Source organism: Clytia hemisphaerica, unplaced genomic scaffold (assembly GCF_902728285.1).
Source record: "Clytia hemisphaerica strain Z4C2 unplaced genomic scaffold, Clytia hemisphaerica genome assembly, whole genome shotgun sequence".
NCBI classification, from domain to species: domain Eukaryota; kingdom Metazoa; phylum Cnidaria; class Hydrozoa; order Leptothecata; family Clytiidae; genus Clytia; species Clytia hemisphaerica.
This window is the reverse complement of record NW_027103417.1, coordinates 1,106,738-1,134,705: the sequence shown is the minus strand read 5'-3', so window position 1 is coordinate 1,134,705 and position 27,968 is coordinate 1,106,738. Positions and strand designations below refer to the sequence as shown.

The 27,968-nt window shown below is 34.8% G+C and overlaps 2 protein-coding genes across 2 annotated transcripts; one reads left to right on the top strand and one right to left on the bottom strand.

The window, feature by feature from the left end:
• The first annotated feature begins 3,884 nt into the window (after nt 1-3,884).
• On the top strand, nt 3,885-10,390 carry LOC136797729 (UPF0764 protein C16orf89 homolog). The gene is made up of 5 exons (XM_067054317.1): nt 3,885-4,795; nt 5,535-5,729; nt 6,578-6,727; nt 8,277-8,420; nt 9,826-10,390. The coding sequence occupies exons 1-5, from the start codon at nt 4,117-4,119 to the stop codon at nt 9,909-9,911; spliced, it is 1,254 nt and encodes a 417-aa protein (XP_066910418.1). The 5' UTR covers nt 3,885-4,116; the 3' UTR covers nt 9,912-10,390.
• A 70-nt stretch (nt 10,391-10,460) lies between these two features.
• On the bottom strand, nt 10,461-26,109 carry LOC136797728 (uncharacterized). Its single transcript, XM_067054315.1, has 16 exons — nt 26,046-26,109; nt 25,714-25,740; nt 25,022-25,102; nt 24,265-24,421; nt 22,626-22,741; nt 22,263-22,373; nt 21,523-21,783; nt 20,855-21,077; nt 20,171-20,388; nt 19,731-19,860; nt 14,052-14,262; nt 13,537-13,717; nt 13,190-13,318; nt 12,347-12,520; nt 11,169-11,441; nt 10,461-10,546 (listed from the first exon to the last, which is right to left on the bottom strand). The coding sequence occupies exons 1-16, from the start codon at nt 26,107-26,109 to the stop codon at nt 10,503-10,505; spliced, it is 2,400 nt and encodes a 799-aa protein (XP_066910416.1). The 3' UTR covers nt 10,461-10,502.
• Between the last annotated feature and the right edge of the window lie 1,859 nt (nt 26,110-27,968).

The window sequence follows — 27,968 nt, the reverse complement described above, 5'->3', positions numbered from 1 at the left end:
CATGACATAAAACCCAGCTAATCGCTTAAAACTCAAAATTTTAAAGTGCTTATAACTTCTGAACTGACGTCATCAAATTTTGAAAATTTTACTCATCTTCAAATTTTAAGATAACATCTTCCTTGAAACTGCAAAACCGGCAACTATGTTAAAGGGCAGCCTTTTATCTTTTAGAATCTTCAAACAGAATCTAAATATCTTTATTGGTTCGATTGTAATAGACATTTTTGTAAACCATATGTTTTGGCTTTTTGCCGACAGGTGGAAATTTCGGTTTTTGAATGACGTCATCAAATCTTTTTTTGCTCCAAGAAATTTGTGTCATGATGGAGAACATCTCTACCAAATTTTGTGACCGTAGCTCTCCTAGATAAAAAATTATCGAGGGTGGTAGATTCTACCCCCCCCCCTGGGGATACAAAAATCAAAAAAGCTTGGGGCTAATAGGGTTAATGCAAGTAAAAAGAGAAGGATCAAAGGAAAATGCAGTTAACCTTCACGTAGAGAGCTATCGAAAGAAGACCTTGGTCAAGTCCCGGTGAAAAGAGGGGTAAGATAAAGGGGATATGGTAATTCAAATTTTTTGATGGTAAGGAATTTCGAATTCCTAGAGAACAAGAAGAAATCTCAAAACGAAAGAGTTTTTCCCAATCGGTAAAGAGTTTTACTAGTTTTGTTATAGCCATCAACCCTATTTTTATCAGAGGGTGGGTGTTTCCACCACACTGGCGCTTTTTTTGCCAATAGCTCACTTTGAAACTTTTTAAATTTTAATATAATTTCATTAGCCACATGTAGACCAAATTTTATAATTATTCACCCCTAGTGGGTGAGTAATTTTAAGACTTTTTTGTGCAGGCGCATGTCATAAAATCAAGCTAAAATCATGTAAAATCTAAAATCTTAATATAATAACTTTTGATACAGTCATCCAATCAACTTAAAATTTGGATAGGTTTTAGGTATCAATAAGATGGTTCAGAAAATATTAAATTTTAAGTTTTTCAATAACAACGTCATTATTTTTTGAAAAATTTTACTCATCTTTTGTATAAATCTTTTAAACCCCAACTTCATTGGTATGTTAAAAAACGGCAAAAATGTTAAAACAGAATTGAAAAATCTTTATTTGTTCAATTCAACTTCAATTGCAATCTTAATAGCGGGTACTTTTTCGCTGGCCAGTGGTAATCAGCCCAATTTTTTTCTACAAGTTTCTTTTATGGCAGTGAACATATCAAATTCTTTCAAAGAGAAAGAATTTCTAGATCAAAAGTTATGCAATTGGAACCCCCAAGAAGGTCGATCATAGTAGTGTTAAAATTTCAATTTCATATTCTTTCCTTTTTTATATTGAAGACGGTATTTTACCTGGTCTGGGCTAAAAACCTATCCAACTTGGTACTACAGTGCTACAGTATTACATAAATTACTTACTATACGGAGGTATCAGGAAAAATGAGCACACAAAAGTTAAGATATATCCCATAATATAAAAATTTATTCTTCATGGTAGCACTCATCCAAAATATTCTCCTGGCAAAATATAAAAGTTTTAAACTAAAAAAATAGGGAAGTTTAAGAAATTGTAGTGATTTATAGTTTCCTTGTCTTTTTTTTCTCGCAGGCTCATTTACTGAATAATTTCTACCGTAAAAATTACATGCCGAAATCATATATCGACCTGTGCCGACCAATTGAGATTCTATTCAGCGCACAATCAACGCAGAAGAAAGTAATCTTGACCGAAGATCTTGGATTAAATTTATTTGTATTCCCGCTGGGACAGAAAAGTAGTAAAATGTAAACATTGCGCGAACCACGTGTCATTAAAGAGAACAATTAAAGCCACGTGTCCAAGACAAACTTGTAAAACAATTGAAACAATCAAAATTTTATTTTGACATGTGACATTTGTTTAGATTTTGTATCCCGCTGCATACGGTTTGTTTACAAATTTCGTCAGCACTTTTATGTCCCTTTAACAACACAACTAAAAAATGTCATCACCGCGTTAAAAAAAAAGAGCCAGCTTCAGAGAATCATAACTTAAAGATCTCTCTATTATTTCGATTCCATTGAAGTAATATTACCATAATTAATTGTTTAGTAATTACTGTTATACATTTGGGGATCATGTAGAAGATTTCTTTTGAACGAAAAATAAACTTATTTCAATCACATTTGTAGGTTTCTGTGGAATACGCCAATAGTAAACATGCATACTGATATAGTCTGCTAGAAATCAATACAGTAATATTTGCTCTTCATCTTTGATTTTTTCTACAGTGGATTAGATTGACACATGCACGATAAAATTTATAATATTGGTCGTCAGAGGTTGACACTTTTCTGAAAACTTGGCTTCTGATACTCAGGGTAGATAATTCTGCCAATGGGACTTTCCAGGAGAAAACAAGTGTCGAGGAGGTCCAATCGCCTTGAAACAATACTTTTCACAAGATTTTTTCTCAATCTTTTTGAGATACGAAAGCAGCGCTAAAACTCATCAAATAACATCCAAATAACAGCGTCCGCAAGAACTGGGATCGATGGTTAAAGAATCATATCACTCATTCGAACTTGTTCGAAGTGGTTATAAAAAGAAATCAGACGCTCTACTCTTTAGTACATACATTATCAGGGAAAAAAATGTCGGGGGAAAGTGACGAAAATTTTGAGGGGGTGACGAAATTTTCCCCCGACGAATTTTTTCCCCGATATTTTATCACCCGACCAAAACTTTTTCCCAATTTTTTATCCCCGACTCAAACTTTTACCTAGCTTTTTAAACCCCAACCAAAATTAAAATCTAAATTTTTTACACCTCTATTAACCGAAATTAGTGCTTTAAACGTCGAATTACGAGATCGAGCTAGTGAAGGAAACCATTTTATTTGGACACTTTAGTTGGGTAAAAGTGACTAAAACATCCCTGTCTCAGTGCCCCGGTGGCATGATTTCAGTACATGATTTTTTTCAGTACATGGTTTCAGTACATGATTTTTTCCTACGTCACTGCAGTAATCAAATTTTTATTGCACTCATTTGTGAATTGAGATATAAATTGAATAAAGACAGCGACAATAAAAAACAGTTCTTGAATTCCCAAGCCATTTAGGATGATTACAAATGAGTGCAATAAAAATTTGATTACTGCAGTGACGTAGGAAAAAATCATGTACTGAAACCATGTACTGAAAAAAATCATGTACTGAAATCATGCCACCGGGGCACTGAGACAGGGGTGTACTAAATTGTAAATTTTGTCGGAGAAAAGTGACGAATTTGAAATTTTGGTCGGGGGAAAGTGACGAAAATGCCTCAAGGTGACGAAATCTTTCCCCGACAAAAAAAACCCCGACCAAATAAAACTCCGACATTTTTTCCCCCGATAAGGTAGACTTTTGATGATAACTAACTTAACATATGAAGAGCAGTTGTGCAGATCTAACGTTGTGTCACAGTTGCAACAGCGGAATAAAAGTCTATATTAGTTTCCACGGTAACAATTAATATGTTTGATTAATTGATTTTGATAGCACGCTGTTGTCAGTTTCTAATTGCTAAACCGCACATGATCATTACATTTATTTTCCGTGTTTTTTATAAGAAACTTATTTGTAAGTAAAAACAATATACAAAATTATTTTTCTCAAAAGATAACAGGAATCAGTAAAAAAAGATGCATTGAAAATATCAAACGAGTGATTTGAACTTGATCATATCATCTAGCGAAAACTAAAAAAACAAATAAATTTGAAACATACGAGGGTATGTAATCTGTGTAATGGTTGTACTAATGTTCTAATAAAAACACCTTTGATAAGAAAATGCTTGTTATGACAGAGAAAAAAGTTTCGATTGGATTTATCGAATACGATTTCAGATATAAATGCAATTTTCTCTGCATCTGCAAAGAGGAAGATAATATTTACAAGGCGAAAGTGAAAGGCTCCATAGGTTTTCAATAATTATTATCAGAATCTAAACGTGGACAGACCGAAGCATATATACAAGAAGAAGATGACAAGTACTAAGTAATTTGTATAACGTTTGTCCAAAGAGATATAAATACTAAAATCGAATATAGTGGAACTGCAAATTTTGATAAAAATGGCTTCTTTTAGTTTCATATCATGCTGTTTCTTCATCACAGCTTTTGTAACGGTATATCCATACCAGTATAGAAATGAAGAAAATACAAACTTGGATGATGGTATTCGAGATTTAGTAGCAGAAGAATTGCGGAATGAGGGGTTTTTAGATGAAGATTTTTTGGCCAGGAGATCAGATTCAAGATTTGATGAAGAAGAAGAAAATACGGTTGCAAGAGACGATGAGTTTTACCAAAATTTTGAAGAAAGAAGCGAAAATAATTTTGTATCGGACGAAATGACTGGGAAACAGTCCAATCAAGATGTATGTCTAGCATTAAATACAGGCACTACTAGACCTAGCTATGTGGGACGTATTGTAAGTGCTTTAGACCGTCTTATAATGCATTTTGAATACTATTCAGATCAATTGATTGCTGATGGTCTCTTTGGATTAAGATTCGCTGAAGGTGCCCTCCAAGAACTACTCCGCAAGTTACCTAAAAGTGATCCATTTTACCATAAAGTTCATTCGACTTATGAGCGACTCAAAAGGTTGACTAAAGAAGCTTACAAAAAGACCATGTCACATAAAAGGAAGTATGATTTAGAATTTGATGTCGCATTGAAGCAACCATACAACCATTTCTGGCCGATGAAAAGTTTAAAAAGCGTGGCATATCATATTGATAGAGAAGGTAGGTTAATAAGTTTTTGTTTTACTTATGACATTCTTATCAAGTCTTCTCAGTTTGGCCGGCAAACAGCAATTTTGTCAGACACTCATAAATAAATGTTTATTAATATGAACACGGTGTACAACAGCGAATTAGATTTCCACGTTACTTTCTTGTGGTAGAGCATCCGGCTACGGTTCGCAAGGTTGTGGGTTCAACCCTCAGCCGGGTCATACCAAGGACTCTCAAAATGGTACTTGATGCCCAGCAATTAAGAGAAGGATCAAGGATAAGTGGAGAAATCCACGTAGAAATAGTGGCGCCCTCCCGTACCTTCGGGTAGATAGCTATCGAAAGACGAGCCTTCGGGTCGCCTCCGACTGCAGTCGCAGACTTACTACTACTTACTTAATGTCTACTCATTTACGTTTAATCTATAACCTGCTTATCTCTCACCTCTGACGTACTGTATTCTTTATACAATTACATGTTCACTTTTCAATTTTATTTTTATTCTTAGCACACATATTATTATACTAACTTCATGTAATAAGAAAAAAAGCGATGTTCAAGGGGACTAAAAATTTTCTTCGAATTAAAGAAATATTCGAATTAGGGAAGATATCCTTGCAACATACTAAATAACATCAGTGTTTTATTTCAAACTGCAGCATAATCTGAAAACTTCAAAATCCAGGAACCATTTTTTTTCTTTCAAAACTTTTATATTTATTGTATTTTTACCACTTTTATTTTTCAGGTTTGCATGATGATGGAAATTTTGATGAGATGAAGAGCGATCAATGCATCACTCTAATGCTTGGGACAGCAAAAGAGTCAAAAGGTCGTCAATGTGTCATCACAGATGAATGTTTGAAGATGGAACTGACTCGTAAAACAAAAGGTTATGAAACCACTCACCAGTACCTTTACTTTATAGCAGGATTCATCAATGGTAAGTATCAACAGTATCAATTGTTTTAGAAATTGAAGAGATAATGGATTCTTCACCAAACAGCACCAGAGTCCGGAATCAATCGGTAGTCCTTCCGAAGACGCCGTTGATCCCCGGGCAAGGCCCTGATTTTTACGATCATTTTTCTCTCTTTGATACTATTTTCTATTTCTATTTCTATAAATTAATCCAAAGAGTACATTATGTACATTTACCCGGATAACGGGATCCAAAGATTGAGATATCTCTGGCGCCAGAGGGTGGAATCCATCACCATCGGTCGAAGGATGATGATGAAGTATTAATAAGCTTGCTTTGAGCAATTCTATATATGAAGCAGGCTCAGCATTTTTGTCATGACCTCACTTTTTATATATCAACCTGGCTTATTCGACCGATAATCCAAATAACTCAAGTCCTGCAGGGGGGTTATTAAGGCTCGGAGAATGTCGGATATGTGTGGACCGGAAAAATATAGGGGTAATTCATGTCCTTTGGAGTGACTTTTGTAATAATAATAATAATAAAACATATTTATAGTGGCTGGCCATGGAATAATTTTCAAACTTTTAGGCAGTTTGAAAATTGTCTCAGCCAGGGGCCACTTTTGGGGGAAGGGGGGTAATTCTTTGTTGTTTTTGTAACCTTTAGAGTAACTTGGGATTTTCAGAAGACAGACCCTTTCCGTCGGCACATACCAAACACCTTTTTTACCTCTCCTTTCTCCATAGTGAATTGGTTTATTAGTCACTGTTAAAGATTAAGTGGGACACCATCATTACAAGTACAATTAACTCGTGTTAAAGCATGGGAAAAACTTATTTTAATACAGTTTCATTTGTCCGTAGGCTGTGATCGGGAAATGGCAGAAGCTCTTGGTTCGAAGGAGAAATTAATGTTTGAGATTGAACGTATGGCTGCCAATATTGCATATCAAATGTTAAATTTACATACCAACAATCAACATATGGTTGATCTCGATATCCAGACGGAACAAGGTATGATCATCAACAGTTTACACCCCTGTCTCACAGCCCCATTGAAGCTTTTTCCCAACGCAGCGGGGATAAACATTTCTATAGAAATACCTAATTGAATAAAATAAAAGCAGTCAATTTTCCATGCAAAATCTAGATGAAAAAAATCAAGTTGCCGACGAACCTGTGCTTTATCAAATCCTTACAGTTAGATGGATGTCAAAATTTTGTTACGATTTATGTTGAATCTGCATTCCAAACTAGAAATTCTGTTTCGAATATTTGGGATAATTTCACCAAATTCTATCACTAGTGAAGGCTCTATTTAAGTAGAACTATCTCTCAGGATAATTGAAAAAAAAGAAGTTTTTTAATCATCTACTTTAGCGGCTGTATATTTCAGCCAGTTTACATTTTATGGGTTGTAGTTTCGATCCACAGTCACTGTAAACTCTGCAAAAGTTGAATGGGTAGCTTAGATTGAGTTATATGATCGAGTGTCAAATATTGTCCAAATTTTACCAATTTTAAGTGCTCTTTATTTTGCATGATATTGTCGATTTAGAGTAGTCTGAAAAATTAAGAACGCATTTAAGAACATTTTAGGCTGAAAACTGCCAAAAAAATAAGCACATCCAGGCTCAGCCAAATTTTAGGTGTTCTAATAAAAAAAAAACGTGTAGATCCGTGAAGGGATACTAAGATGTCTCTAACCTGATGTGTAACCTAATTTTCTTTTCGCTGTTTTTCGCGAACAACCGCAAAAACTGACTATGGCGTCATAATCGATGACGTCATAAAAGCTGAAAATTTCTCAAAGGATTGATTATCCGATTGTAAGATGTATCTCACTAAAGTCGATCATTTGACGTTAGCAGAAATTAGTAAGAAACGAAAAATCTTATTTTGTGTTGACGTAATCAGAATTTCAAAAAAAATTCTTTAATGACGTCATCGATTATGACGTCATAATTAGTTTTGCGTTTTTTTTTCAAAAATCAGCGATAAAACAACTAAGTTACACACCAGGTTAGAAACTTTATCATATCACCCTTCATGTTCAGTCATTTGTTTGGTCATTTTTTGTCGACTGATGCGATCTAAAAAAATATGGTAATTTTCAGTTTTTGAGACATGTCATAATATACCCGATTGTGGTGATCTATTTCAGCATTCGATCTTCTAGGTCTAACACAAATAGAAAATAGACCGGGGGGAGCAGTCAGGCATATTGACCGACGAGTATGTGCGGCGGTTAAGTGTATGTTTTTCAAAATATCAGAAATGGGTGGACTTTTGATAAATGCACTGTATGGGTGAAAATTTCAGCAAATCTAGAGAAAATAGGAAATTTTTGCTCGAAAATCTTGATTTTTTGCTCTAAAAGAGTTTAAAATCTGAAAAAATGCACTGTAAGGGTATGGATTTCACCGATTTTTTTTCTGCAGTTGGGAAAATGGGATAGACTCCCACTCTACCAGCTCTGAGAAACCCACTAGATAATATACTTGCTATACCTTACTTTACTTAACTTTTTCAAGGTCTAATGTGTGGTTTTAACTTTTTCAAGGTCTAATGTGTGGCTTGTATGGAATTGTGGATTGCACGAAACCGTTAATTGTGGAGAGATTTGTTTCTTATGTCAACGCAAAAGGTTGTACTCATTTGAAGAAAAATCAAAAGAAGAATGAAAAAAGGCAAGACGTTAACCTAGGTATGTTAAGATTCTGTTAATACCCAGGCGGCACACAACGTCAAAACAACGTCCATGTGACATTCATAACGTTCAAATAACGTTATTTGAACGTTCGTTAAAACAACGTTGTGTGCCAGCTGGGTATTGACCTTTAAAAGGACCTTTGAGGCTATTAGCTAAAACGAATCGTGATAACACACATTCGTCATGTCTCATCGGGCCACTCTTAACTTGCACAGGGGGGAATGGATTGCTAACTTATTGACCCTTTTATGTTGGAGTAATAGTGCGGCTTTGAGGGAGGAGAAACTTGGTTTTTCTTTTGTTAAAAAATGCTGTACAAACAAATGCAAATTCTCTCCCTAATTCGACAATCTACTATTCGAATCTTTCTATAGTTCGAACTAAAATATTGGTCCCTTCAGCTGGAAAGTAGTAGTGTACATTGTAGTGTCGAGTCGAACCTTTCTCTAGTTCGAAGACAATTTTTTGTTCCTTGAAAATCGAATTAGGGAGAGAGTTAAATTTATGCTTTAAACAATGTTGGATACTGTTATTAAGGGCTCCGACCATAGTGAATTTTGAATATTTGCCACGTACAAAATATAAATTTCTACTTGATGTAGCACACAAAACTGTGTCATGTTATACATTTTCTGTTAGGCCAATTATCCAATTATCCGAGTCTGAAAATCTAAGAATGACAATGAAAAAATTTGATGAAGAGGAAAATGAAGACTTTTGCGAAGAAGAGTATTTCAACTTTGAAGAACTTATTTTCGGCGAAGAAAAAAACATTTTGAAAAATCTTTTGCGGCAGATGGTGTATCTTTTAACGAACTAAAGATAGATTTTCGGAAAATTTATCTAAAAGCTTATTTGTCTCATGCTTTTTGACCAATTTTTCATCCCAATTTTTCATCCCAGTTTTTCATCCCAATTTTTGATAGAAAAACAGCCATAACTTTTGATGCATTGATTTAGAAAATGTTTCCGAAAAATTTCAAATAGATCTATTCTTTGCGGACAGTTTAAAAAAAACTAAAAAAAGGTTAATTACCCATTAAAACTTGGCACTTTTTATGAAAGAAGGTAATGCAACATATTTTTAACGTCTTTTTTAAGTTTATAGCGTCATTTTTGCAATTAAATTTTTAATCACTCTAAGGGATTCGATTAAAAAACAATTTATAAAGGCATTTCTTTGTTAAAAGTGTTAAAGAACCTAAAACATAACTTTTATGTCCAAATAATAAAATCAATTTTTCGACTATGGTCAGAGCCCTTAAGTAAATCTTAGAGAATACGGTGGTTTTTTTTTCGGTCCAAAAGGTTCTGTTAGAGCTTGGGTATGATCGGCAAAAACTTGCTAAATAAATGTTAGATGCATTAAGACTTATTTTTTCTATTCTAAATACCACAGGTGGATGTTCACAGCATCTGGATGCCTTGATGTCAGCTTTCATGGCTCTCAGTCTGAATACAGCTTTTCTGTTACCCTTGTGTTAAAAGTGGTGATGTTGAAAATGATTATTTTAAAGGGATTTAGCTTTATCTATAATGTATACGATATTTCTATTTTGAAAATTTGCTTCCACTTTACTCTGTTTTTACGTTCACGTCCACGGACAAACAGTATATAGATAGTACAGTATTTTTTGATAAATTTTCCTAGAAACCATGTCACCATTGTAACCGACCATGAATAGGCTAATGCTTTTTAGCTTGGGACTAGTGAAGAAAAAAAAAAGGGATGAGATAGAGGTAATAGTTACAAATAAACTTTATATTGTTCCAATATATAAATTAAATAAATTATCCTTATCTATTTTAAAACAATTTTCATCATTTATTGTATCCATTATATCCGTATATCCATATATCCATATATCTGTTGGTAGATTGAGTTAGAGAAACTTCAATTTTAAATATTAACTGAAATGTTAATACGTCTGGTCTATTTGAGAATATTTGGATGTATAATTTAATATTTTAATGCAATATTTCAAACCGATTAAGGAACAAAACACGAGAAGAAAGTTTGATTAATCTTCTCATTCCTCCATCATTTCCCATACATTTCACGTCTATCAACAAGCCTTATCCTTTATGCCATACGTTTTCCAAAACCTGACGTAACCAACCTATAAAAATAGAAAAGTTGATAGTTAGAACGAATTTAACCTCCTCCCCTTCAATTTTAAGCTTAATCTGTTTCTTCAATGGATCGTCCTGTAATTTAGGTTAAAGGTTTTCATTTGTTTTTAACTAACATTCTATAGAGGCTTTGGAGTTGGATGGACTTGGTTTGAATCTTTAAACACCACTATATAATTATTGAACTAATCTTTAAGATCTTACTTAAATCAATTGTGGTAAATTTTATTATATTAATTGTCACATGATTGAACTTTAACTCTAAACCTGGTTCCTGGATTGGAGTATGTCTTATGCAAACATGAGCAGTTTTGCATTCTTAAAATTTTGAGGTCATCACCTATCACTGATCAAGATTTTAACTCAAAACTTCAAAAACAGTTTTTTTATATTGGAAGTTTATCGTGGCTTGGATCACGAGATTTACGTTTGGCTACGTTTCGAGAGATTCTTCTTCCATCATCGGGCAATGTGGAGGATGTTTTCACCACTATTTGTACTAATAGATTTTCTGATTACCCATTATTATCAAGTGTAATTTCCTTACAACAGTTTTTTTGGTCCAAAAAAGGGGATTATATTTTGCAGACCATTCTATGAAATACTTACTTCGATTTTCACATCTTTTCTTCTCTTTTTCCAAGATCTCTTTCTTGATTTTCAAGTCTTCCATCACGTTTGATATGTAGGCTTCTCTTGTAAATAATGATTGATAATGATCAAATATTTCATCACGGTTATCTGAGTTGACTCGGCAATCGATGGCTAGACGGAGGTTCTTCTTGGCGTCATTAATGGTTTGAATGTCGGATTGTGTTTGGTTGATGGAGCTTTCAATACCAGAGATTGTAGTTGACAAAGCTGTACTGTCACATTTTGCTTCTGTTCAACAAATAACAACAAGATTAATTTTGTTGCTCCTTATGCTAATCGGAAATGAATATTTGATCAAATAATAACTCTACTAACTTCTGTAATGCCGTGGTAGAGCTACGATTTCCTTCTTCCTGAATAATGGACTCCTTTATACCTTCTAGATTTCTTATTTCCCTCTGCAGTAGAAACCCCAAATCTTAAAAAAGATTCGAGTGATGATACTGGTTTAAGCCCTGGCTCTCCTTGATAAATGTACCGCTCAAAGTTTGGGAACAAAATACACAGTAGTTATGTGTTACTAAGTTTCAATTGCATTTGTATCGTCCAAAAAATCTGAGACAAACCAGCTGGTATACAACATTGCTTTAACGTTCATCTAACGTAATCGTCAGTTAGAGACGTTAGATGGACGTATTAGCGAGGTTAAGCACGCGTTTATCTTGACCGTAAAGTGTGATACCGTAGGCATGCACATAACTTGACAAAGCAAACCATGCAAGTGAAATCTTATGTACATGTCTACGATATCGCATTGAACGGTCTAAATAAACACTTGCTTAACCTCGCTATTTATGACGTTCTGCACCTGTTGGGAAAATAAAGGCCGGTCTCCACTTTTTGAGCGATATAAGTACAGCTCTGACTGCGGGATTACTTAGTAGTAACATTGGGTGAAAGCAAGTTAGTTTTTGAGCAATCGCACTTTTTGCCTTCAATCCTTTTTGCTTGGAAAAAAGATGACGTCAAAAAAATGTAGCACACGCTTGTAAAAAATGTTGGACACATTTCAACTTTTTTTAACCATTGCTTCATTTTTCTTTTGACCAATAGCGTGGAAGCTTTGCTCGAAAAGAAGTGCGATCGAAGCGTGCGCAAGTGGAGACCGATCTTAATGCGGGCCCACGAATTACCTTTACATGTGTTGATTATTGTTTGTTGATCATAGTTCCCAATTGCCAAGATAGACGTGTTGACTGCAGAATCGTTTAATCCAGCATAAGTTGCATTATTGATATCTATGGTAGCATTTAAAGGTCCAGTTGCAATCGCGTCACAAGCACATGATTTTTGAGCAGTGCAATAAGCTGAAATAAGGTAAAGAAGTCAAAGCGACATTAAGGACCAGTAACATTATAGCAATAGTTGAATATTTGTTCAAAATGCGTATGAGGCGCTGTTTCTTCCAAAATGAGCATGAAGTGACAAAGCGCTGTTTCTTCAAAAACGAACATACAGCACCACAGACAGCTAATGGAAGGCTCGATGTTGGGCCAAAGACAAAGGAGCAATATTTTGACTAACTTTTCGTTGAATCCACTTGGGTCTGTGACATATAAATTATAGGCAACGGAATAAATAAAAACGTTCGAGTGATAGAAAGAAAGGTTTTAGAGTTACACAATTTCTACCTTTATTTACGAAAAAAACAATACATTCAAAGTGTGAAAGGGTTTATAGTAAATTCCATACGGTGTCGAAAAGCTGGTTCGATTTTGAAGATACATTTATGTTTTAGGGCTAGTCATGGACTTTACTGTGATACCAACCTTCATCCCACCCGGGGGTATATGGGCTGTTAGGGTTAGAAAAAAAGAAAATAAATCTTATTGGTCATATTAGTCCCTAAAAAGGTAGTAGAATTCACAAATTCTTCCCTTTTTCATTATTGTTAATCTAAGTAAGGGTCCGAGGACGAACGTCGGGCATTACATCATCCCGCAACACTAGTACCCCCTACACCTCACACTACTTACTTTCATCAGCAGAGACTTGTGTTGTAACGGGATCATACCAATCCGATACAATAGATGCACCATCGTTGATTTGTCCCATGTAGAAGATTGCATGTGTTGATCCTGGTGGCAGTTCCGGATTGGATGGTACTGTAAAAAAATTATAATTCTTACAAAAATTGCTTAACGTATCTACTTTCATTTGTTTTCACAGCATTTTAAATACAAAAATGTTCGTCCTTCACTGCCCTCTGCAACAACGTGCCCGACACTTTTTTATATTGCAAAATTAAATTTGGATCACAAAATACTCACAAAAAATAGTTAAAAATAAATTCTCATAAAAAGTTCATTATGTAATTACTTACCAATACTATCAGGATCAATGGTGTCATCAGTGTTTCTTCTATGTCTGAAATGTACTGCATCTTCTGAAGTCTCTGGTAATGCAAACTGTGGAAAACCTTGTTGATCAAGAAGATATTGGTTTGGAATACTAAAAGAATCGTTTTCCTCAACATCATTGTCATCTTCGTCATCATCGTCGTTCTAAACAAGAGATACGTGGAACTCAAAATTTGCAAAAAAAGTGACTCTGAATGGGACTAGATTCCAAAATGTTCTCAAATGTTCTACTTTTTCCCCAAGTTTTCCAAACAAGGCACCCTAAGAGGAACTGATTTTTCTATTTTGTTGTTTTTCGACCCTACCTGGGACTCGTGGAGGTTAAAAAAAGTACCCTGACCAGTGGCGCATCCCCGTAACTCATTTCGCCCTAGTACCCCCCCCCCCCCAGATTGACAGACTTGTGCTTGCGTTGCGCCGAGCCCTTTCACACATAAGGGCACCGACGAAAAAGAGCCGACGAGGTAATAATATTTACGTTTTCATAATCAATCGATCTTCTTTTCCTGCTACTGGTTGAACGTCGTCCACATCGACATGGACTTTGATAATCTGATGGTCTACGAAACTTAAAGATGATTCTGATACTGTCAACTCCACGTGCGCAATCACTTAAGGAATATGCGTTTGGTTTACGAGCACCTGTTGTGCTACCACTAGGGAAAATTCGGATCATAACAAAAACATATCTAAAGAAATGGAAAAGGTATAAAAATGAATGGATAAATGATCAAATTTTTTATTCTAATTTCCATATTTCGTCTCATATTTCTTGGCTGAAATTGTACTTCTTTTTTTATTATTTTTCAGCCGATCGACCGAGCATCCTTCTTAAGTAGCTTGATCCGTAAAATAACAAGAGCCGCAAAGATGCGGATAAATATTTCCTTTACAAATGTTAAAATAATAATTGATGTCCTCAAAAGATTTCAAAGTGCTTTAAATCTCAGATAACATCAAGCAACACAAGTCCCTAAGAATTTCAAAATTCCATTTATGTTATTGCCAGTATTTACAGGATTATTCATAAGATGACTGTAGGTTCAAAGCTACGGATCACGGAATATATCCAAGCTGAACCCGACTGAGAACAACAATGCAGTAATCAAATTGGCCGAAACTTTAATTTTCGTTAGGTGGACTTTAAAGGGAACGACGCATGGTATATTTATGAAATGCTGATCTAGCATTGGCACAAACACCCATACGGAGGAGTATTTAGGAGTGCTGGATCATAACAAAAACCAAAAGTGACTTTATTCCAAAAAATATATTCAAAAAAGTGAATATAATTTACTATAATGTTCAACAACAACACAAAAAGACTTACATAAAACTGAAAGAAAAAAAGAGTGTCTTTTTCTTTTGAATGAAATCGAGTGTTTCTATTTTTAAATGAAGACATTCTATTGTGAATTTATTCGAAAACTTCTTTGCAATCTTTTTGTTTACATTTTGTCTTCATTAGCGAGGTTAAGCAAGAAGCTATCTATTACGTACGGAATCTATTACGTGAGTTTTTCGCGGGCTAGAGCCCAAATCTCAAGGCTAACTCTGTCCCGTGAAATTTGACCTGTACGTCGTATTTTGGGGAGTGGATCTATTGCGCGAAATTCTCCAATCTCACGTAATAGATATCGATTAGGATATAAGCATGATAACGGGAAATTTACCTTACGGAGATTGGGCTGAATCGTTTAGGATCAAAAATCACCCGAAAAAAATGTAAACAGAATTTTTTTGTTGCTTTCTGACAAGTTTGAGCTGAGAAAACTAAACAGAAGAAAGTTTTTGCATCTCATCTGTGGAAACTATGATGCATACAAACAAGTGAAAGGATTTATTGCACAAAAGAAGGTCAAGATGTAAGTGTAATAAAATAATCTTTGCTGACTTTTTTATCAAACCTATAAACTAAAACAAACAGAAGTTTCTTTCTGGTTCTTTAGTGTTTAGTTTTTCTTCTCTTTTTTATCTTGCTTTTTATATGCTCTCAAATTCCAAATACATCCAAAGTAACCATTGCAATGAACAGCATGTAACCATATTTCTTTTTCATGTTTTTCAGTGTTTCTTTGGTGCCATCATCAAGTATAATGTCACCCACTCAAAGCAACAAACACGAAAAAGACTGCTCTGCCAAGCTCAAATAAATTTACCCTTCCACGACCCGAAGCATAACAGAATAAAACTTTATTTATTGTTCAAATTTCAACTGCTACAACTAAGCAACGAGATTCAATTTCTGCTCTTCATCCATCATCAACTATATATTGTACGTACAAATCAGCCTGCTAAAGAACCTGATGTCGCACAACTGCTGAACTTCAAACCGTTCTCAAAAATTATATAAAGCTCTATCTTCTGGACAACCGCTACTGCTTTAAGTTTTCAATCCTTTACTGAAAAATTTTAATTGACTGGTCATCCTTCAACTTCTCCGACATTATAACATTATAACGTTCCAGAAAGTTTGGTTTGATTCTAAAGAGACATCTCCCTTCCTAAAAAGGATATATTGATACCTTGGAATGCAAAGAAGTAGAAGAAGGAACACCTGCCATATATGAAACACGATACTGGGTTTGCACACTTTTTTATAAGAGTGTTTTTTTTGGTAATGCTAATGGTGAAGCATTCATATATAGAAATTTAGCTAAATAAGGATGACATACTGTACACTATGCTCTTACAGATAATTTTTTTGTTTATAAATAAAGCAGTAATTTCTGATTGGTACCTATGTAAACTAGGAATGACATTATGAAATTATATATATATTTTTATTGCAAAGTTAAGAATTCATTGAAATAATAAGTCCATAGACATATATATATATTATAAAAATGTTGAATAAAAATAGTAAAAGTAATATAGAGAAAACTCTGACTATGCTTGTCTAGTTTTAATTTTTGTGAAAACATTTGTATTGGGAAAAAACTAAGTAGATTATGATTGAAAGTAAGGGGATTTTATAGACCAAACCACCAACAAGAAAGGTGGAAAAGAAAAAAAGAAAAAGAAAATTTTCGAAGTTGGGGCCGAAAGTGCGATACGGAAAAATAAACATTACGTCATACGTAATAGATCGCCTTTTTTGCTTAACCTCTTTTTACTCTATGCCGTGAAGCTTTAGGAATCAGGCTAAAACGCTTCGGATCCAGTCTAAAAACTCACGTAATAGATTCCGTACGTAATAGATAGCTTCTTGCTTAACCTCGCTATTCACTTTCGTTTACTGTTGAAAACATAACAAAGTTTTAGCTATACTCTCAAACCACGTATAACTGTCGGTTAAGCCAATCAGCTTTCGGGCTGACATCAGCATGTATTTCAGAGTATACCATGGAATTACCAGCAACTCCGACCCCTACTATAAGTATAGCGCTATTCCCTTTAAATGGATTTTAGTATTATACTAGCGGTCACCCGGCGTCGCACCGCCAAGTAGAGTGTTGTTGAACACATCAAAAAACCTGATTATATAATTATTATTTTAAGCGGTGATTTCCAGAAATATTATATAGCCAAAGAGGGCAAATATTTAAAATGAAAGAATGACAAAAAGGAGAATATTTCACAGTAAGAAAACCAAAGAAAATTTTATATATTTTCAAAATGAGATGAAATATTTTGCATTATACTTTCATATATAAAATATTGTAAAAATTGTAAAAAGTTAAAGTAACTTTTGGAGTTTTTTGAAATAATGTATATACGTACTAAAAAGTAAAAATCTTTCAAAACAGGGAAACAATTTCATATTTTCCAACAGAATGTAAAAAAAAAAAGAAAAATCTCATTTTTATATACTGGGAAACATTTCATAATCTGAAAGAATGTCGATAAGAAAAAATTCCCCTAACAGAAGCCATTTTATGATTTCCAAAAGCATGCTGCAAGAGCAAAAAATGTCACATACTTGGAAACAATCAAAATTTCCAAAAAAATGTCAGAACAAAAAAATTGTCATGCCAGGAAATCACTTGGGTTTTCTTCATTTTTTAAATGCATGTGGAAGAAAATGTCAAGTTCACGACAAAAGTTTTCCACGTTTTGAATGCACGTGTAAGAAAATCTCCAAATTTATCACAAAAGTTCCCACATTGTAAATGTACATACCGTCAACTGCTTTAACTTGGGACGATTGGTCGAAACATGGGACTGTTTGATATCTGGTCTGTATCTCTTTGACAACAAATTTGTTTTGATAACTCCACCAAGTTTATCAATCATACTTCCTTTCATAACATGTCACGATAACTTTCACTGATAGCGCTGATTGTAGAATTAGAGAACACCTGCTGCCTAACCGCCTATTGCCCGATGGGATTAATAAATAACGTGTGTGTAACTTGCCGCGCGAGTGACGTCAAACGCTCCATCGTTTTGCCATTTTTTTAATACGCCGTTCATTAACTCAAATCAAATGACTTTGGAGGTTCGGTGAAATGGTGGCCAAATTGCCGTCCCATGTTTTGTCAGATAGTCCCAAGTTGGAGCAGTTGACGGTAAGAAAATCTCCAAATTAACGACAAAAGTTTCCACGTTTAAAACACACTGTCTGACTGTGCAAAAGATCTCTAAATTCACAACTAAAGTTTTCCACGTTTTGAAATGCACGCGGGGAAGAAAACCTCCAAGTTCAAGAAAAATTTTGATTGTACATGTGAGGTGTTTTCAAATTATTTACATCCATATTCAATGCAATAAACCTTATAAGTATAACATAAGATTCTTCATATTGGGGCCGTGGTGTTCCGGATCCGGTTATCAGCTTTACAATTTGAAATTTATAACCGCAACGAGTTTTCACTAACTGTCACTAACCGCAGCAGTTAATTCATTGTTGTAGATAAAAAACATTGCATTGTCGGCATTGATTGCATTCGTTGGGTGCAAACTTTTTTCATATTGCAGGTATGTAATTTTTCAGGTATAACATGGTCAGATTTATTCACAGTCACTTGCCTTCGTATGATTTATGTAAATATACAAACAAAATTGAAGTTAGTTTGTTGTGAAAGTTGATAAAATGTCCTGTTTTTCCAAGACCAAGAGATTGTATCATCTCAGCTCTCTTTCCAAACCAACAGAATGTAAACGAAACATCAAATCCAGAAAGGAATATTAAGAAAAGTTTATCATCGACCATTCCTTGTGACAATCGTACAAAAATCATGATCCAATTCAACTCATCAAAGCATTAAACCAAAGCAAAGAAAAGTAGCGAAAGGGCAAAAGTTGTTGTCTATTTTCTGCCATCTTTGTTTTGACAGTTAGAAACAAAGCAGTATGCTTCTAAAACGGCCGACGTTGCCCGATCGACAAGGAGAATAGAGCGCCGTACGGATATTTACCAGAGACGTTTCTCGAAGAAATAACGTCTTCCGCCTCGAAAAAAGAACATACTACTGTTTTTACCGCCGGAGCTTGATTTAAAAAGAGACTCATGTACAAACTCACGAAATTGACCAAAACCGAGCGTTAGACTTGAAGAAGGAGAAGGAGGAGGAGAAGGAGAAAATTTACCGTTTTAACAAATATTTCCTATATAGATAGGAAATATTTAAAAATCAACTTTGTCTTGTCTTTATATTAAACCTAGTTAAATGAACGAAATAAGGGTCAAAATAACATCCAAAATTAAGAAATTGATGACATTCAAGATATTAAATTTCAAAATTACACCCCTTTCTCACAGAACCGGTAGGATTTTTTCAACCGGTGGGGATAAAGTAACGAACTCAAACTCAATGCAGACTCATACTTCCATATTCTCAATGGATGGGAATTTCAATTCTTTTGTTTTAAAGTCAAAAAAATTCAGTGGGGATGGGAAAAATAGCATAATATTTTACATCGTATCGAGGATTGGTTTATTTTATTATTTTAAGTGGGAACAGAAATTGGATGATAATTTTCAACCGGGGACAATATTTTGACCAATTTTTCCAGTGGTCCTACAATTTACCCGATAATACGAGATTGAGGCAACAGGTACATAATTAAGCATGATATAAAATATAAAGATTTTATAAAGAAGTGGTCCTATGTGGAAACAATTCCTTAGTTGTCTAAAAGCTTTTGAACCATTTTTCGGAGCATACCACTTAAAATATATGTTATTATTATTGTTATTATTACGGTGGCTTACCGAAAAGTGAATCTGATTGTGAACACAAAGGTTGGTGGTCGAACTTCGAAGGACGTCGTTTCCCCGGCTGGTGATTGAGACTCGGTCTTTGGTGGTGGATCTTTGTCTAGAACTTGCCCATTTTCAGATGCTATGGGAAAGAATTTTGTTGTAATGTTATAAACGGCATAATCATAATGATGAATAGAACTTAAAAACAATGATTTGGCACAACTTTTCTTTAAAATTTTTATTTAGACTTGCAGCTCAGTCGCAAAAGCTTTGTTGACTTTTTTTAAGCTTGGATTTTTTTCAGTTTTTCGTTCATTTCTTTTAGTCTCATGTCTTTCTTCTATGTTTTCTGTATGGAAAAGCCTCATATTTTTCCCTAAAAATTCATTGAAAAGAAAGGGAAGGTGGTTGGTTATATATCTGTTAAGAAAAGAAGGAATCAAACTCACTTTTTGGCATCACATTTTCTGCATAACGTCCAATAAAATTCCCACGTGCTCTATATTTGGCTACAATGTAGATTTCACTTCCTTTGTAAGCTATCCCTACACCAATCTTCGTTGTCGATTTCCAAACCATTTGTGTGAAATGACCAATCATTTTATTCGATGGGGAGGAGGCTTTCTTGCCATGTGTTTTGAAATCATAATCATCGATTTCATCATACCTGTAAAATCATAAGAAAATGAAGATTATTTACTAGAATACAAGCAATTATCAGAAAAAATACACAACTCTCTCTTGACAGTACTTTCATGTTTCATGTTAATACAATCATCAGCTGTACTTTTTTACTAGAATAATCGTTACTCATTACATTATATCAGCCAAATGATATATTACAGTTGATCTCTTTAACCCGAACCTATAAAACTCGCAGAAATTCGTATTTCCTGCGTGGGATCCAGTTATGGAGACTCAACTTTAGTTGCTTCCATATGTATAATTTTGAGTGGGGTTTAAGAAATGTGAAAGTATCAATGCATTTAAAATCTCTCCAATATTAAAACAACAAGATTAATAACCCTAATGCCCAAAAATACGCCAAATACTTTCTCCATGCTCATAAATCTACATAAAAATGACAGAAAAAGATCCAATAAAAAGGGATTGGAGCTCTTTTCTCAACTCACCACGCCTTGCAAGCATCTTCGACCGTTCGTGTTCCCCCTGAAGCCCAATAAATGTTTTCGCCTGTTTGATCTGCATCATTTTTTGGATCATGCTCCATAGTGCCTCTTGCAGCGATGACGTCTGCCCACGCTTGCGCCAACTCTTCCAATTCTGTATCCCATCCCAGGTCTGGTGTATCTTGGTGTAACATACGACGGCTGTTATGGCATTCCACGCTCTGCTCTATGAATAAGAAAAATGAAATAAATGCACACCTCTCTAGATAAATCAACAGCATTGCAGGCCTCGTTTTCAAATAAAATAATTTTTTTAATCAGCAAAAATTTGGATAATCACGCAATCCTTTAAAAAAAGTCCAGGTCACGCAAAACGGCTCAAAAATCTTTCAAATCACGATCACGTTTTGACCTCTGATCACGCACTCACGAAGAAAAAATTTACAAATCACGTAATCACGCAAGAAAAAGGTCACTATCACGCTATCCCGAAAACCGCCTGTGGCCTTATACATGAAACAACGTTAAAAAATCTTGCGTTCTAGCCCCAGGACTTGACAATCTGTAATATAAATAGGGGAGATTTGAAATAAAAAAACCTGGATTGTGATACAGATACAATAGCTATCGCTTGAGTTTAATTTAGAAAAAACATTCTTTGTTAGGCTTACTTTCTTTAGATAGAGGAGGTGGAACATATTCTTCTGTTGTGGTGGTAGTTGTGGGTGGGGCTGTGGTGGTAGTTGTGGGTGGAGCTGTGGTGGTAGTTGTGGGTGCGGCTGTTGTGGTAGTTGGTCCAGCTGTTGTTGTGGGGCCGGTTGTCGTGGTAACCAAAGCAGTAGTTTCTGTTGCAGGGTTTGTTGCTGGTTGTGTTGTGGCTTCAGCTGTTGTTGTTGTTGTTGTTGTTGTAACTGCGGGGCTTGCAGTAGTGGCTTTAGAAAAATATTATTGTAGAAGTAAAGTTGAGAAAGTCAATGCTAATAGCCTCTTGGATAACACTTATTTGACTAAATTGGGAGGTTTTTCTGTATAGACCAAAAAGTTTATTTTTTAATAAGTTAATAGGATAAACAAACATCCTGTTTTACCGACTCCATTGCGACCAGGATAGTTTTTTAAGGACATAACTTGGTCATCATGATTTTAATTCTTTATCCACCAGTCTTTCTAAAGATACAGCGATAAAACAAGGGTATACACGACCGTAGCCGCCAATTGCCATGCGAGCATTTTTTGTCCGCTTTATCCCACTAAAACAGTCCCAGTCCTTTTTTTGCACCTATAGACAATAGAAAAATGTGTCGAAAAGGATTGGATCTAGTTTAGGGGGGAAATTAAATAATTAAGTGGCACGCGCCTGACCGCGCAACTACGGTCGAAAAGGTGTATTTATTAATGAAGATTTGATTACCAATCAACGGGCAAACGTTTGCTCCATACTGTCCTCCGTAATTGCCGATACTTCGGTATTTTGCCACAATAAAAATTGCGTTGTTAGCAGGATTTGTTGCTATCCCAACTCCTATATAAATGAGGATAGAAAAATAAATACCAAAAAAATTTCAAAAATTACTGCTACAAAGTGTCATCATTGAAATACATGTTTTTCATATAAGAACAAGTAAATTTTGGCATGTTTGTCAAACTTTGTCGAAGGAAGTTTTTTGTCAAATTTGTAAAACATTTTTGTTGTCGAACTTTGTCTAACTTAATATGTGTTGTCAGACTTAATCGAATCCTCACAATTTTAGCGACTTTTGAAAAAACTACTTACCAAGCAGTGTAGAAGCTTTCCAAACCATTTGCGTGAAATGCCCAACCATAGCACTGGATGGAGATGATGCTTTTCTTGCATTTGTATCGAAATCCCAATCTTTAATTTCTTCATACCTAAAACCAAGAAGAAGGTGAATTGAATTTTATTAGTTCACAAACTCGCTCAGACACAACGTTTTTTCGACGTTTATTTAACGTTCACCACATCCATATAACGTTAGATGAACGTTGAAACAACGTTGTGTGCCACCTGGGTTAGTCGCATACCCGCTGGGAACTCAGTCCTAATGGACATTTTGGGAAAAATTTCGTCGAGAAAAAAACCTCACTGTGAAATTGACTTTAATTTTATCCCCATTGGAAATTCAATCTTTAAAAACTGCGTACTCCAAAAATAGTATTTTTATCCCCATAGGGATTTCGATAGAAATTTTATTCCTGCTGTGAAAAAAATTCCACCAGGGCTGTGAGACAGGGGTGTTTACAGAAAATAACCTTTCTTTATGCCTACAGGTTTTTTTATATGAACATCCAAGACTTTGGAGCCTCTCGATGTCTTTAACCTTTTGGGTTTTTTAAAACATAAAAATGTTCTTAGTTTTACCATTTGTCAGTATATGTTCCTATGCGATTTTCTACAAAACTGGGTGTTTTACACGTAGCCTAGAGGGGCGCAAAATTTGTGTAGGAGAGCAGAATTTTAATACACTGTGATTATCTATTTATAATATAAAAAGATAATTACTGTGTCATAAAAATCTGCTCTCCTGCACAAATTTGTGCCCCTTTCGGCTATGCTACTGCGAAAACGAATAACCGGGTTTGGACGTTTATTCGGGATCCCGTAGTAGTTTACCCACCTGAGTTTTGGCAGTACTTGGCAACGTTGTTTCAACGTTCATCTGACGTTATATGGACGCTGTGAACATTTATATAAACGTTGAAAGAACGTTGTGTGTCGGCTGGGAATGTATTATCCTCCTACATTCTGAAGTGTGTAAATCTCTGGGTTACACGAGAAGTTTTCTAAGACCACCACTAATTATAACATGTTCTAGCTGATTTCAGGGCTAGAGACTTTGAAACTCAAAACATGTTACCTTTTACAAAACCTCAAAACAGCAAACATTCATATTGGTCATATAGCGTTTATAGATGTACGATGAAACAACGCCGCTCTGTCACTTGGCGAAATTACTAGATTTCCAAAATGGCAAATATAGTAGAAAGTACCCGGGGGGGGGGCTTAGGCAAAATGGGTGCCGGGTATGTGCGAGCCATAAGGGTACCTTTTCTCATTCCTCAAAAGTCTCTCAAAGGGGTACAAATTCAAAAGTTGGTCTCTGAAAGGGTCCCAAAATGAGGAAAATCAAAAATTTCTCTCTCAAAGGGTCTCGATTTCCAAAAGTTTTGACCAAAATTTGGTGAAAATCAAAAATGAAAAATGTGAAAAATGTACCAAAATTTAGGAAAAAGTCTCTCAAAGGGTCCCAAAATCACCAAAATTTTGTTTCTCAAAGGGTCAATTTTCGATTTTCGGCTCAGACATACCCGTCACCTCGCAAACCTAGTACCCCCTCCCCCCCCGGGAGAAAGTACGACTTTTCTAGGTTGCTATGAAGATAATTCATACTTACCAACTATCACAGGAGTTTTGACAGCTAAAAGCAGGAACACTGTGACTTCCCCATCCACCAAATAGATTTTCTCCTACATTCTGAACTGAGTATATCTCTGGGTCATGTTGTAATCTATTTATTGTCGCAAGGTAGTCAGCCCATGTTTGTGCATAAGCTGTATATTGTAAAGGAAGCATCAGAATGTCTAATAAGTTTTGCCATTAAAGTCAGAGGACTCTATTTGCAACAACAGACAATAATAATAATAATAATAACATATGTTTTAAGTAGCATGCTCCGAAAAATTCAATAGCTTTTAGGCAGCTAATGAATTGTTTCCACGAAGGGCCACTAAAAACTCCTCTAACACTGCGTGATCGAATCCCCGAAATGTAAGTTCTTCTTTTATTTTGCTTTGTCAGCATAGAGACGCGAACGCCCTTTCTATATTTGGATTAATCTACTTACCCCCTGATCCTTCTATTTAATTGCTGATCATTAAGCAGGGAGAAATGAAGTACCATTGTAAAGTCTTTTAATAAACTTTTTTCCCAGACCGTTGGGGCCCCCAACACACTAGAAAAATTGGTCAAAATTCATCCCGGTGGAAAATTTGTTATAATTGATTATAAGATAAATATTTTGAATTATAACTTCATTATGATTACTTAGATGATTTCAGTAAATCTTAAAGTCGAAGAGGTGACAAGTGAAAATTGTGTAACTTGCATTTCTCTCTTATTTAGAATAATACCGATTGTTGAGATTTATTTACCTTGGATTTCATTACTCCAGGCTAGATCGCCTGTATTTTCATGTCTTCTTCGGTATTCATTATGGCATTGCAAACACTCGTCTAAAATGATAAAAAAATCGTAAAGTTTAAATTAATCTTTTAACAAGTGAGCATAATAGATACAGTTGACGCTCTCTAATTCGATCTTCAAGGGGAATTGGATTTTCATCAAATAAGGGAGCTTATCGAATAAGGGAGCGTCGTTTATGCGAGTTTCTGGTTGACGGAGACTTTAAATTTTATCGAATAAGGAAGCCGATCGAATAGTAGAACGTTGAATTAGAGAGTGTCAACTGTAGTTATATTGAGGAAAATTTGACAAAACAGTAAAGTAAATTTAATAAAAAATCTTGTTAAAGTTAGTTATATTGAGGAAAATTTGACCAACAGATTGGTAGCCAGAAGGCTCGCAGACCATGAGAAAGGTTCAGTTTAAAATAATGTATATAAAAAAACAGATCTTCGGGAAATTCCAAATAACCTAACTGGATCTTAGTTTAAAAACCCAAAGATGAGTGGAAACGGAACACAACAATGCTTTCAAAATGGATAATGTGGTAATATTTTTTTTGTATTTGAACCTTTTTGTCTCAGATTCTAAAAAATAATCAAAATCAACTTATTTATTAAGTATATAAAATGTTTTGCAATATATAGAAAATGTTTCTTACCTATTTCTGCTTGAGATAATGCAGCTGCTAGAAATTTAAAAAACATGAAACAAAAGTAAACTCTATATATAAATAACAATTATTTTACGTGCCAGACCCCTTGGCCACGAGCTATCCGTACCTGCATCCTTCACTGGAAATAACCGCAGTGAAAAAGTAACCTCTGACTACACATAGTTCCATACTGATATAGGAAAAATAAAGCGAAACTATGAAGCAAAATTAATCCCAATTAAAATAAAATTAAAAACTTCCTTCACTAGATCACTGAGGCAGGGGTGGTACATCAACGACAACCATTGAATACTAAATAATATTGGGAAAGTTCTCACCAATCTCTCCTTCCAATAGACATACGAGAACCAAGAATCCAGTGAATATTCTTGTTAACCTCATCTTGAAAAGAGGCCACTTCATCACCAGATAGTCACCAACCTTTCACAATATTTTCATAAAAACAGATCGTATACCATTATTGACTCATATTTCATCGCATGCTGTCCGACTTAAAAAAGACTTTAATCTCCTCAACTTTATAAGATCAAGAATCCAACATAAGCTTTTTGTGATATGCACCACTGCAATGTCTTCTGGCATTACATCACGGATCCAATAGTTGACACAAGGTTCTAAGTGACGTAACATCAGTCAATACGTCACTTTTAACCAATCAGCTGTTGGTTCCTTGGAAGACATTGCAATGGTGTATATCACGAATTCGCAGTTTGGTAACACGACACTGGATATCAATTATAAGTCGACTTAAGGTTAGCCACTAATGATTTTGTATCACTTAGGTAGTACACAGCCAACCAAAACCCGGCTGGCACACAACGTTGTTTCAACGTTTTTCTAACATTCACAACGTCCATATAACGTTGGATAAGCGTTGAAACAACGTTGTGTGCCAGCTGGGAACCTAGAGTAACCAATCACTGAACCAGCATTTAAGGTTTAACATTAAAAACACGTCAAAGTCTTACAAGAACATATTCCCTACTAAAATCTCGCTTAAAATACTTTTTTCCTTCATTTCCTCTCTAGTAATTAGGTGTATTGAATATCTCAATATAGTATTATTGGAGCTAATTAATAGCAAGTATTAGTGGGTATTTATCCATCAATTATCTAAACCCCCACTTGTTGCCAGCTGCGGTTACAGCTATTAACAAAGGCAGAGTTAAATAAATTCAAAATAATCATAATGGGATAATTCAATACTGTGCCTACGTACAGTAAAATATGATAATTTCTGGCCGTATGCAGAGAGTTACCAATGTCAGTCCCAATCCAGTGAATCGCTATACTGAACATGTAAAAAGAATTCTAACAAAAGAATGATAGCTGATATCATTTGATAATAAATTTTTCTTCGTTATTTCTTCAACATTTTTTAGCAACATAAATTTCCGTTCTTGATTCATTTATCCAAGTGTTAAAATATTTTTCCTTGCACCTTTCATTGCATTTTCCGACAAAGGTGAATTCCACGTATGTATTTTAAACACGGCGATCGTGATCGGGTTTACCCGTACCGTGAAATACGGCACGTATAATAATTACTAATTATTACTGTTATACATTTGGGCATCATGTAAAAAATTTCTTTTGAAACAAGCTCACTTCAATTACACTTGGAGGTTTCTGGGGAATTCGTAAATAGTAAACTGCATACTGATGCAGTCTGCTAGACATTGATAAGGTAATATTTGCTCTTCATCTTTGATTCTTTCTACAGTGATTAGATTGACACATGCGCAATAGAAATACTATTATTGGTCTTCAGAGGTTGATATATTCTTTGAAAACCCAACCTCTGATACTGAAGGTAGTTTATCCAATTTGGAAATTCCTGTTTCAGCAAACTTTTGGAAAACTGACTGAAAGTAAATGCTTTTTCATTCACTTATTCTTAAAAGAGCATGTCCAAACATTTTGTGAAAATTTCCAACTCTAAGCACTTTTCAATCCGTAATTTAAGTTGTTCTACCTATGACGTCATTAATTTTGCAATTTTTTAGGTTTTTATTGTTTAAGACATAAAGTACCATCTGCCTACACAGGATTACATCGTGAATATGCTTCATTTGAGCACAAAAATGATATGGAAAAACTTCATGTGAATTTGAAGAAACAAAACTGAACTGAGGAAGTTACCCTTATGTTCGATAAGTAGGCTAATTTCCTAATGATTTCTGGTCTAGATTTATGAATAATCAGCCACAAAAATTCCAATTTTTACAATTCGAATGAAA